The 13184-nt window shown below is 48.0% G+C and overlaps 1 protein-coding gene across 2 annotated transcripts in view; it reads left to right on the forward strand.

The window, feature by feature from the left end:
* The window catches only part of LOC142497577 (excitatory amino acid transporter 2-like), a 76891-nt gene that overhangs the window by 27886 nt on the left and 35821 nt on the right, over nucleotides 1–13184 (forward strand). For both annotated transcript variants that reach the window (XM_075605574.1, XM_075605573.1), the window contains one exon: nucleotides 11657–11831. In XM_075605574.1, the coding sequence (XP_075461689.1) occupies nucleotides 11699–11831 (133 nt within the window). In that variant the 5' untranslated portion in view covers nucleotides 11657–11698. The remainder of the gene's footprint in view (nucleotides 1–11656; nucleotides 11832–13184) is intronic.

Raw genomic sequence — 13184 nt, forward strand, 5'->3', positions numbered from 1 at the left:
AATCAAACGGTTTGGCATGACCCCACTTACGGTCTGACATTTGTGTTATCACGGTATTCAGAAAGAATTATCGCAAGTCACAAAACGTGAGGTAGGAAAATGCCAACACCACTCGGGATTGCAGTGTCTGTATCTCAGCCTTTTTATAAGTTCTACCTCTGCGATCTGCCCGCAGTCTGTAAGAGCTGCACAGAGAGAGCTGCATCTCCCTGCACAGCTCTTACAGGCGATCACACTGCACAGAGAGAGCTGCATCTCCCTGCACAACTCTTACAGGCGATCACACTGCACTGAGAGAGCTGCATCTCCCTGCACAGCTCTTACAGGCGATCACACTGCACAGAGAGAGCTGCATCTCCCTGCACAGCTCTTACAGGCGATCACACTGCACAGAGAGAGCTGCATCTCCCTGCACAACTCTAAGGCCTCGGTCCCGCTGCGCTCGTTGGTGCGGGCGGCCATGTCGCGAGTTCCCCACCAGCAGGGGAATCCTCCCGAGCCAGTCCCGGTCCCCCCTGGTGGCACAGCTGACTACACGCTGTGGCGCGTCAGCCGCTATGGGACACAAGAAAATGGTGTTCCCTAGCGTTGACGCGTCACGTGGTGTGGCTGTGAGCCAATGGGGAGGGGAGGCTTCGGGAGGAGGAGAGGCTTCGGGGAGCGGGGAGGACTGTGGAGTGAAAGCAGGTGAGTGCCTGTCTGTGTGTGTCTGAGTGCGTGCGTGCCTGTCTGTGTGTGTGTGTATGTGTCTGAGTGCGTGAGTGCCTGTCTGTGTAGTGTGTGTGTGCCTGAGTGCCTGAGTGCGTGAGTGCCTGCCTCTGTCTGTGTGTGTGTGTGTGTGTGTGTGTGTATATGAGTGCCTGTGTGTGTGTGTGTGTGTGTGTGTATGTGTCTGAGTGCGTGAGTGCCTGTCTGTGTGTGTGTGTGTGTGTGTGCCTGAGTGCCTGAGTGCGTGAGTGCCTGCCTCTGTGTGTGTGTGTGTGTGTGTGTGTGTGTGTGTGTGTGTGTGTGTGTGTGTGTGTGTGTGTGTGTGTGTGTGTGTGTGTGTATATGAGTGCCTGTGTGTGTGTGTGTGTGTGTGTGTGTGTGTGTGTGTGTGTGTGTGTGTGTGTGTGTGTGTGTGTGTGTGTGTGTGTGTGTGTGTGTATGAGTGCGTGTGTGTGTTTTACTTACCCTCAGCATCTCCAGCCCGAGTCCGTGGAGGGAGGGGGGGGGAGAGTAGCGGGTCCCTCCGCTCAAGCCACGCCCCCACTCCCTGTCAAGCCTCCCACTCCCGCCCACCTCCCGCTCCGGCTCCCGCTCCCTACAGATCGCATATCGCAGTCTGTGTATGTCAGCGCACCGCCTGTCTGCAGTGCGGGCGCGCTGACTCTGGGAGCGGGGCCTTAGCCTTACAGACGATCACAGTGCACAGAGAGAGCTGTATCTCCCTGCACAGCTCTTAGGCCTTGCCCCCGCTGCCTACTGCAGCACCCGCTGTGGCGGACGCTGCATGGACGAGAGCCCTCCCCTCAATGGCGCCGGGCCCGCTGCGAGGGGGGCCGCCGTGCCGTGGCGCGAGTTGCTCCTACTCTCAATAGAATTGAGAGCATGACTCGCGACGGAGCGATAAGCCACGCCCCCGGCGGTTCAGCCAATGAGGGCGAACCTGCCGGGTGATGTCATGGCCGCGCCCCTGTCACTCCTCGCCACGCCCCCCCCCCCCCTGGTCTCTTCCTGCAGTGAGCGGCAGACCGGGGAATTGGCTGCACGCGCCGCCAATCTTGCGGGCACGCGTTGCAGCGGAGTTACTGGGGCCTTAGCCTAACAGGCGATCACACTGCACAGAGAGAGCTGCATCTCCCTGCACAGCTCTTACAGGCGATCACACTGCACAGAGAGAGCTGCATCTCCCTGCACAACTCTAAGGCCTCGGTCCCGCTGCGCTCGTTGGTGCGGGCGGCCATGTCGCGAGTTCCCCACCAGCAGGGGAATCCTCCCGAGCCAGTCCCGGTCCCCCCTGGTGGCACAGCTGACTACACGCTGTGGCGCGTCAGCCGCTATGGGACACAAGAAAATGGTGTTCCCTAGCGTTGACGCGTCACGTGGTGTGGCTGTGAGCCAATGGGGAGGGGAGGCTTCGGGAGGAGGAGAGGCTTCGGGGAGCGGGGAGGACTGTGGAGTGAAAGCAGGTGAGTGCCTGTCTGTGTGTGTCTGAGTGCGTGCGTGCCTGTCTGTGTGTGTGTGTATGTGTCTGAGTGCGTGAGTGCCTGTCTGTGTAGTGTGTGTGTGTGCCTGAGTGCCTGAGTGCGTGAGTGCCTGCCTCTGTCTGTGTGTGTGTGTGTGTGTGTGTGTGTATATGAGTGCCTGTGTGTGTGTGTGTATGTGTCTGAGTGCGTGAGTGCCTGTCTGTGTGTGTGTGTGTGTGTGCCTGAGTGCCTGAGTGCGTGAGTGCCTGCCTCTGTGTGTGTGTGTGTGTGTGTGTGTGTGTGTGTGTGTGTGTGTGTGTGTGTGTGTGTGTGTGTGTGTATATGAGTGCCTGTGTGTGTGTGTGTGTGTGTGTGTGTGTGTGTGTGTGTGTGTGTGTGTGTGTGTGTGTGTGTGTGTGTGTGTGTATGAGTGCGTGTGTGTGTTTTACTTACCCTCAGCATCTCCAGCCCGAGTCCGTGGAGGGAGGGGGGGGGAGAGTAGCGGGTCCCTCCGCTCAAGCCACGCCCCCACTCCCTGTCAAGCCTCCCACTCCCGCCCACCTCCCGCTCCGGCTCCCGCTCCCTACAGATCGCATATCGCAGTCTGTGTATGTCAGCGCACCGCCTGTCTGCAGTGCGGGGGCGCGCTGACTCTGGGAGCGGGGCCTTAGCCTTACAGACGATCACAGTGCACAGAGAGAGCTGTATCTCCCTGCACAGCTCTTAGGCCTTGCCCCCGCTGCCTACTGCAGCACCCGCTGTGGCGGACGCTGCATGGACGAGAGCCCTCCCCTCAATGGCGCCGGGCCCGCTGCGAGGGGGGCCGCCGCGCCGTGGCGCGAGTTGCTCCTACTCTCAATAGAATTGAGAGCATGACTCGCGACGGGGCGATAAGCCACGCCCCCGGCGGTTCAGCCAATGAGGGCGAACCTGCCGGGTGATGTCATGGCCGCGCCCCTGTCACTCCTCGCCACGCCCCCCCCCCCCCCTGGTCTCTTCCTGCAGTGAGCGGCAGACCGGGGAATTGGCTGCACGCGCCGCCAATCTTGCGGGCACGCGTTGCAGCGGAGTTACTGGGGCCTTAGCCTAACAGGCGATCACACTGCACAGAGAGAGCTGCATCTCCCTGCACAGATCTTACAGGCGATCACACTGCACAGAGAGAGCTGCATCTCCCTGCACAGATCTTACAGGCGATCACACTGCACAGAGAGAGCTGCATCTCCCTGCACAGATCTTACAGGCGATCACACTGCACAGAGAGAGCTGCATCTCCCTGCACAGATCTTACAGGCGATCACACTGCACAGAGAGAGCTGCATCTCCCTGCACAGCTCTTACAGGCGATCACACTGCACAGAGAGAGCTGCATCTCCCTGCACAGCTCTTACAGGCGATCACACTGCACAGAGAGAGCTGCATCTCCCTGCACAGCTCTTACTGGCGATCACACTGCACAGAGAGAGCTGCATCTCCCTGCACAGATCTTACAGGCGATCACACTGCACAGAGAGAGCTGCATCTCCCTGCATAGCTCTTACAGGCGATCACACTGCACAGAGAGAGCTGCATCTCCCTGCACAGCTATTACAGGCGATCACACTGCACAGAGATAGCTGCATCTCCCTGCACAGATCTTACAGGCGATCACACTGCACAGAGATAGCTGCATCTCCCTGCACAGCTCTTACAGGCGATCACACTGCACAGAGAGAGCTGCATCTCCCTGCACAGATCTTACAGGCGATCACACTGCACAGAGAGAGCTGCATCTCCCTGCACAGCTCTTACAGGCGATCACACTGTTTTAATTTACATTTTAATAACATGGTATTAAAGCAGGGGCTTCGGAGCTGAATCACATTCATTTCTGCCTCGGGGACCCCTGCTTCCCGAGTTACAGGCCCCGGTTTGGGGTGCCGGTATTCCCCGCAATGTTTAAATCTCCCGGTAACATGAGTTGGGATATTTAAACAATGCAGGGAGATACCGGCACCCCATTCCGGGGCCTGTAACTCAGGAAGCAGGGGGTACCCAAGGCTGATATGATTGCGATTCAGCTCTGGAGGCCCCCTGCTTCAATACTGTGTTATTAAAATAAAATAGAAACAGATTTATTACATTAATGGCTAGCCGTTAAGGTAATGAAGGGGTTAAGCCAGAGTACCTGGTTTCTTGGGATAGAGGGGGTGGGTGAAGGGGGTAGTTGCCCCAGGGTGGGAGATTAGGCCTACCGGGAAGATTGCGGGAGGAGTTAACCCCTTCACTACCATAGCGGTGGTAGCCGCTATGGTAGTGGAGAGGTTAACTCCTCTCACAACCTTCCCGGTGTGCCTAACCACCCATCCTGGGGCAACTACCCCCTTCACCCACCCCCTCTACCCCCAAGAAAAATTAAAATACATACAAAGTACAAAGCAAAACCATAGAGAACAGTGTCCCAGTAATCAGTGGCATCAGAGTTTTTTTTTGTATTACAATGTATATATATATGTCAAACTGATAGTATCAATAGAATAGAGGACATGGCATGTATCCACCTGTGAGTTTAGTGAGATGCTTTATGAAAGCTAAGCTCATTAGTAGGGGTATATATAATGCCTGGATCTGGAGGGTAAAAGAGACAACTACTGTCTGTGAGGACAGTTATGGCTTTTGTTCTCCTATTCTACAGGCTATCCACCCTAGAGCATAAGTGTATCTCTCTTCGTTTTCATCCATGTATATGAAATACAAGCGTTGTACTCAGAATTTTGGTGAGGTCCGTCCTCTGTTGCGTGCATCTACCAGGCAGTAGTGATAAGAAAAGATCCAATCATGGAAAAAAAAGTGGAGCACAGCGTTTTAAAAAACTGGGGCTAAGCAGATCGAATATAATTAAAAAATGAAGCGCTATTGCAGTGCGAAACACATCAGAGTATCTACCTGCCACCTTCCAATGTTGTCACTCACCCAATAAAATCATTTTTTTATTATATTTGATCTGCTTAGCCCCAGTTTTTTAGAACGCTGTGCTCCGCTTTTTTCTCCATCTGTGCATCTTTTCTTAAAATACAACAATCTTACTACCCACCCCCTCTAACCCTAATGCCCCCCCCCCCACCCCCAACACCTACAGTACAATAATGGGCAAAATTCATATTATCCAATCGGATTGGTAGATATACCATGTGATGCATTTCCTTTTTTGGAATGATTTGATGTGATCAAAAAGGGAGGGAAGATAGCCAATCAGGTAGGTATTGTACTGTATGTGTTAGGGGTGGGGTTGTTGGGATAAAGCGGGTGGGTAGCAGGGTGCCCATTCATTGCGATTGGGGCTATCTTTGCTCCCATTGAGGGCATAGGCTACCACACTGGCAATCAATGGGTGTATTGGCTTGTTTTGGTGTTTGTATTGTATTTTAATGTTTTTTTGGGGTAGAGGGGGTGGGTGAAGGTGGTATTTAGCCTGTGGTGGGAGTTTATGCCTACCTGGTGGGTAGCGGGAGGGGTAGCGGTAGTAACCGCTAAGGTAATGGAGGGGTTAACTCCTCCCGCAACCTTCCCGGTAGGCATAAACACCAACCACGGGCCAAATACCACCTTCACCCACCTCCACTACCCCCAATAAACCGGGCACTGATATTTAACCCCTTTATTATCTTAGCGGTTAGCAGCTAAGGTAATGAAGCTGCCTGTAAATATATTTGTATTACACTGGATGGAAGCAGGGGGTATAGAGCGGGTATTAATGCGGGTCAGCTGCGGAGACTCCCGGCCGCAATCTGAGGCAGTAAAAATACATTTTTTCTTCTGTCACATCGCGGATCCCATCTCGCCACCCTTCAGGTGGTGAGATGAGAACCTGCGTGTTGCTTGCGAGTTGCACCCACAATGTGATTCTCAGAGGTACTAGAATAGCTCGATATTTCCAAAAATGCGAGTTTGAGCATTTTTTTAGCTGCCGCACAGTTTGTCTGAGCAGGAGTGCCACCGATCGGGAAGAAGCACTTCTCGAGCGAGTTTGGTATGTTATCGGAGCTTCCTGAATAGCTACACATGCAAACTCATTCAAGAAGTGCTGAAAATGCTCGATGAGTTACTTATCGAAGCTACAGTACTAGAATAGGCCCCTTAGAGTCACAAAGCAAGAGAGAGACGGGGCAATAGTTAGAAGGGGAGGTAATGTTATTCTTGAGAATAGGCTGGAAAATAGCATGCTAAAAAAGGAATAAGAGCAAAGAGATAAGATCAATATATGTGGATGGAGACCAGGATAGAAGTGAGAGGTTTTAGAAGATGGGACATGTGTATGCGAAAGAGAGGCCGCCATAGAACAGAGCTGCCGCCAAAGCAGAGTCAGAGTGCGAGAGCCAAGTTTCAGTCGGTGAAGAGAGTGACAGAAGAAGAGGTCGTGCACAGCGAGTATCTTGTGAGAAAGAGTGAGCGATCCAGAGAGCCCATGAAGCAGGGGAAGAAGCAGGGGATGGATGTTAGTGAAAAGAAAGGGGGCCGGAAGAAGGGAGGTGGATGTGTGTATAAATATATAAGTCCAGTAAACCAGGAGGTTTATCTCCGTCCCTGATGGGTTAATAGATTGGCTAACACCCTCTTGCATCTTCCTCCCAATAAATAATTTACACACTGTGAAAAGCATTTACAGGACTTGGACTCACAATATCTGCACTTCATTCATATGAAGTGGGATTAAGTGTGTATTATTACTATCAAGTTTTCACATCAGTAATTAATTGAGGGTATTTATCTGTTACACCCTTTAAATACAGTATGGGTATATTTGTTGGAACATGCACTTTTTTCCTCTTTTTTGTCGTAATTTGGAACTGTGTTCCTTTGAAAACTCCTAAGTTTCCACAACAATATCCTATTTCAATTGTTTTCAATCTTTTTTTTGGTTAAGGAATCTTAGAATTAGATTGTGAAATTCTGGGGAACCCCAACAACCCTCTCTCCCTCCCCCACCCCGTCCATCTCTCTCTTCCCCCCCCTCTCACACTCTGCCCCTCTCTCTGTTCACACCCTTACACTCCCTCCCTCTTCCTTCCCTACACTCTCGCCCCTGCTCTCTACCCCTCTTCCCCTTTAAACTCCCTCTCTCTTCTCCTCTTACACTCTCCCCCTCTCTTCCCCCAGGCTCTCTCCCCTCAAACTCTCCCCTTACACTCTCCACCCTCTCCCTTCTCCCCTTACACTCTCCCCCCACTCTCTTTTCCCCTTACAATCTCCTCTCTCTCTCTTACACACACGCACACACACACACCCCTCCCCCATTTTGGGCATGAGGTATTGCATCAGTCCGCAGCTCCCTCTTCCTGTCAACCAGAGGCTGAACGCAACTTCTGGCTCCAACAGGAGCATGGAGAGGAAGGATCTCAGTGACGGGTGGCTGTTGCTGAGCTAGGGAGCCGCCAGATCACTGCTGCGTGGGGTGCTGCTGCCCCACTGCTATTGGGCAGCTGGGAGAGTTGTCCCAGCTCTCCCTCCGCTGGCGGTCACGGAACCCCTGAGTGGTGCCCGCGGAACCCCAGTTAAAAATGACTGTCCTATTTAGTTGGCAGATATTCTATTATGCATTGATTGTAAGGGGAACCTTATCATATTTAATTAATTCAATTAATTTTGCACCAATAGATTATATTTGCTATTTTAGTGTGTCACCACACATTGTTTTTTTTTTTGTTTAATTGATATTCAAGTGATAAATTACTACACCCATTAATTCACTTTTACCACAATTTAATGTAATCACATTTTTCACATTAACCAAGTGAGAACTTCAACACTGATATAGCTAACATATCATTTTTAGTAGCTGGTTATACGCAACGCTTGTTTAGTCATCTCTGCAAATCTATCTAGGTGTATGGCTACTGTGTTTTAGCAGCGTTTCTTTTAAAATCCTATGTGTTTGTTTTATAACTATATCAGTTGTGTTTTATTAGGTAATACCTACTGCATTTCCCCCTCACTCTTTATACCCTTTTTAATGATGTTAATTAAGCTTCCATGGGTTGCCATAGCAACCATTTAGAAATCCACAGCACGTCCTCTTTTGAAATAAGTGGCCACATTGGGTGCCCTGGGAAGCATAATCTTCACCGATCGATCCCGGGAGAATGGATGGATTGGCAACTTAGGTAATTGCATTGCCGTAAAGGTCAGAAACTGCTGCATTTATTTAAAATAAAACAGACAAAAGGAAATGCTGCTTTAACATATTGGGTGCCCTGGGAAGCTCGATCTTCACAGTTCGAACTCTGGAGAATGGATAGATGGTCGGCTTAAGTAATTGCATTGCCGTAAAGGCCTGGAACTGCTGCATTTATTAAAACAAAAAAAATGAGCAAGAGGAAATGCTGCTTTAACATATTGCAATTGTTATCTTTAAGAGGATTAAATAATGCCGTACAGTCTTCCAGATTACCTACCCATATTGGGAGGATATCATCGATGTACCTTCACCACTGTACTATGTCCTCCTGATATGGGTTAGCGTGAGAGAAGACAATCTCTCTGTCCCTGCTTGGGGCCCAGAAACAAGCTGTATGTGCTGCTGTGAAGAGCTGTGCCATTTTTTTTTTTCAAGAAGAAAAGAAATCCTCTTGAATGAGTATTAGCATCAATGAGCAGGAACAATATGGACAATATTAAGAGAAATTCCCCTATCCTGATAAATGGGATTTTCATAAAACATTATAGATCCTTTTTACAATACATTTACTGTAAAGTCAGGGGTTCTCAACTCCAGTCCTCAAGTGCTTCAGCACAGGTGGCTCAATCAGTGGTTCAGTTGAAGACTAAGCTACTGATTGAGCCACTTGTGCTGAAGCAGGGATATCCAGACCTGTTGGGGGGGCTTGAGGACTGGAGTTGACAACCGCTGCCGTACTGCACCGACACACTTTATTCGAGCAAATACCCGGTATGTACCTGGCAGATACCTGGAATGCGCCGCTCCTCACCTCTGACAAGCCCCGTTGCATTTGCCTTCCCAGCCTGGGTTCATGCCTGGCTGATGGGCGGCTGATCTGTTAAATGATAATGATTAGGATTTATTAGGCTGCAATGCTTCGCGTGTCTACCAGATGGCATAAATTCATGAATTGTAATGCAGTATATATATATGTACTGTGCAGTATTGCAGCCAACGGGAATAAAATGCTTCAATCCCTGCCGGAAAATAACTCAATGCACTCGGGCAGAAAACAGTCACAAACCTCAATACACCCGGGTATACCCGAATTCGTGGGACTAGCCGAGCTCGAATAAAGTGTGTCGCCAGTGTAAGTGTAAGGTTTATGTCAAATAGTTATATTTGGCATACCTGACTCATTGGCATTTATAGTAACTGGATACATCATCTAACCTATTATAAAAAAAAATATGTTTTCCTTTTTTGGTGCATTTAGGTCATAAGACTTAAATAAATAAATATGTATCTTTGCCCTGTTACTGGTTTGCAAATTCATTTCTCTTTCAACTACATAAAATGAGCAACAGGACAGCATCTAATATCTAGTAAATGTGAATGGCATATTCTACAAATACAGTACCATGTAGCCATTATTATTATTTTATAGGACCAAGTTCATCCAAAAAAAATTCTATTAAAATGGACATCATTTTCCAACCCCTAAATATGTATTTAGTATTTAAGGAAGGATTGGATACAATGTATCCTATCAGGTGCATCAGAAATAATAGAATGACCCTTTGCATAATGTAAATAAAAGTCTATCAATGATAGTTGGCAACTGGCCCAGCTCTGGGCACCAACGGTTGCTGTGAGGACTCACGGTTTTTTGAAGGGAGTATGTCGCCTGTTGGAGGTCTTGTTATACTTGTATAAGCGCAATGTTGCACCGCCAACCCCACCGTGGCTCTTGCGTCGCGTGGGGCGGTCCAGTGACCGGCGGTGATCACCTTTGATGTCGGAGAGGTGGGAGAAATGCTCCGGTCTGCACCTCTGCTAGGCTCCTGTGTGTGAAGGGCGCCGCTACTCCCGGCGTGTATGCGATCTCACGCACGGTGGTCACGTGACTTGCGGTCTCCTCCTCTGTGGATAGGGTCATCCGGCGTGCAAAGCAGCAGTGAAGGCAGGAAAAATCAATCAGCAAAGCCGAAAGGATGGCGCTGCACAGCCATGAACACAGGGTAAAAACACGGGTGGTGACTAAGAAAAAAAGTTTATTAAACAGACATAGGTAGCTGGTGGATCCTCTGACGCCCTGAGGGCCGAAACGCGTCAGAGGATCCACCAGTTACCTATGTCTGTTTAATAAACTTTTTTTCTTAGTCACCACCCGTGTTTTTACCCTGTGTTCATGGCTGTGCAGCGCCATCCTTTCGGCTTTGCTGATTGATTTTTCCTAGTATTTAAGGAAAAATATATAGTTTCTATTATTTTGTATCATGCGTGTTCCCACTGCCTTCCAAACAACAAGATCCAACAATACTATATTCAATGTATTTGTTGGTTAAATAGAAATATTTTTCCTGATACATTTGGTGAAGTTTTTTGGACTATGTTTTGCAGACAGAAAACCCACCAACACTAACTGGCCTGAGTCTATTTAAATAGGATCAGAAATCACTCTCTACCTAAATCAAAAGCTCTAGCATTTATTCTTAAATGCTACAGTAGGACTACTGTTATTACGCACGGTATGTTCTACCTGGAAATTACAGTACAACACACATAATGCCTTTATGCTCTATCTTAATCAAACAAATATAAGAAATTCCCCAATATTGCCTTTTCTTAAAGATTTTTATAATGTGCTGTCTAATCTTTAGAGCAGTGGCGGTGGTATGACAACTTCCTACAAAGTGCTATTCCATATCACTGTACTATCAAGGCTAATATGGGATAAATCAGGAGAAAGGCAAAGATAAAACAAGCATTTTTGAAGTGAAACTTCTTTGCAGGCACCAAATCCGTTTTCCAGGAGACAGAAGTAGGTTATGGAAGTGACGTCAGTGTGATGTCAGTGCTGGCAGATGAGGCCACAGACACACACACACTCACACAGTCACACACACATTCACTCTCACACACACACACACAGAGACTCACACAGAGACTCACACACATACACAAGGAATTCACAGTTAGTATAAATATATTAGTGCAAAAAGCTAAAACAGGGTGTGTGTGCCGTGCACGTGCGTTCTAACTCACATTTCTTTGTGTTTTGTCACTGAAATTGTGTTTCGATTTTTAATTAAAAAATCACCATCACAAATACAATTTGTGTGACAGAAGACAAAGAAGTTTCACTTAAAATGCTCGTACTCTACACACACACAATTTTTTATTTTAAATGGCAGTAATGACTAAAAACAGGAGGATGGGACATCATATAATAAAGAGTAAGTATAGATACTTTGACACTGGCATCAATAGCCACATAAATAACAAAATATGTTTAGTAAACAGGGCTTGTCATCCTTTTACATCCACATTAATTTATATTCTGCTGCAGGTTCTTCACTGTCTCTATTGCCACTAACTCATAAACGTCTCTATGATGACCAATCATATTGAAGTCCCGATTTCTGACGGGCACCATATGAGCCTGGAAGAACTTCCCAAGCCATGCTGGAGCAAACACTGTAACTGGCTGAGGAGGAATCTCCTCTTAATCTTGACCATAGCAGGTAAGTGATTCCCAGTCTTGAAAATGATTTTATTTTTACTAACAATTAACATCATGATATAATTATGACTTTGGATATTGCATTATAACTTTGTTTTCAGTTTATAATTGTGAGATCTTGTACATACATTTGCTTGGAGATATAGACAAGACACTTGTTATTTTTTTTCTGGGGTAAAATGGATGGAGTTAGCTGGCACAGATATTAACATGACGCAAACATTGCACCTCAGACCTAGTAACACAGTCAGCAAGGTTCTGCATTAATTTAATGCATACCTGGTATTTTAGCTCACATTAATTTTTTCTCCTTAAACAATCTGTCTTGTCCTGTGTTAATACTGTAACCAGAGGTGGTCTGATTTGGGGCCAGGAGGGCAATTGCCGCTCTGGTTTGAAAGATTAGGGCTGTTATATACAGCATGCGGCCGTGCGTGCCTATGCGAACGCGCGTGCACGTGCCGCATGCTTTTCATGTTTATAGAGCAGGGAGCTGTGTATGTGTTGTATGTGTGTGTATATGCGTGTATATGCGAGTATATGTGTGTGCATGGGTTGTGTGAGTGAAAGGAAGACCTAAGCAAGATTTTTTAAAGAAAATAAAAGTTTAATAAATATTTATTTATTTTGTTCCGCAATCATTGACACACACACACACATCCATACAAACACACATCCATACAAACACACATCCACGCATACATGCATACATACACACATATACATACATTTCAGAGCCGGTAGCGGCGCGAAAAGATGAATTTCTTCATCTTCGCCGCCATCTGTCGGCTCCCCGCTCCCTGCCGTGTGCGCGCGTGGCCCTTCTATATAAAGGCTGACTGATGTCAGCCAACTAAAATTCCGCGCGCGCGCACGGCACTGTAGAACGTGCCTTGGGTTGACAGCACGAAAGAAGAGGAAACTGCAGTTACAGATCTGGCCATAGAGGGAGCCTGTGAGAGTCAGATCTCACGTGGCTGCTCATCTGGCCTGCACATCTCAGCAGCACCTCCTGTTGGTTCCTGCAGGCTAGTGTGTAAAGGTTAGTTAATCTGTGTTCAACTCAGTTTGTGTGTTAGTCTTTCTGTGTGTCTGAATCAATGCTAATCAGCAAGTATCTGTTGGACAGTGAATGTCTGTGATGGTCAGTGTATCTTTGCTGGTCAGTGGATGTGTGTGTTGGTCAGTGTATCTTTGCTGGTCAGTGGATGTGTGTGCTGGTCAGTGTATCTTTGCTAGTCAGTGGATGTGTGTGCTGGTCAGTGTATGTTTGCTGTCAGTGGATGTGTGTGCTGGTCAGTGTATCTTTGCTGGTCAGTGGATGTGCGTGCTGGTCAGTGTATCTTTGCTGGTC

Source organism: Ascaphus truei, chromosome 6 (assembly GCF_040206685.1).
Source record: "Ascaphus truei isolate aAscTru1 chromosome 6, aAscTru1.hap1, whole genome shotgun sequence".
Lineage (NCBI taxonomy): Eukaryota > Metazoa > Chordata > Amphibia > Anura > Ascaphidae > Ascaphus > Ascaphus truei.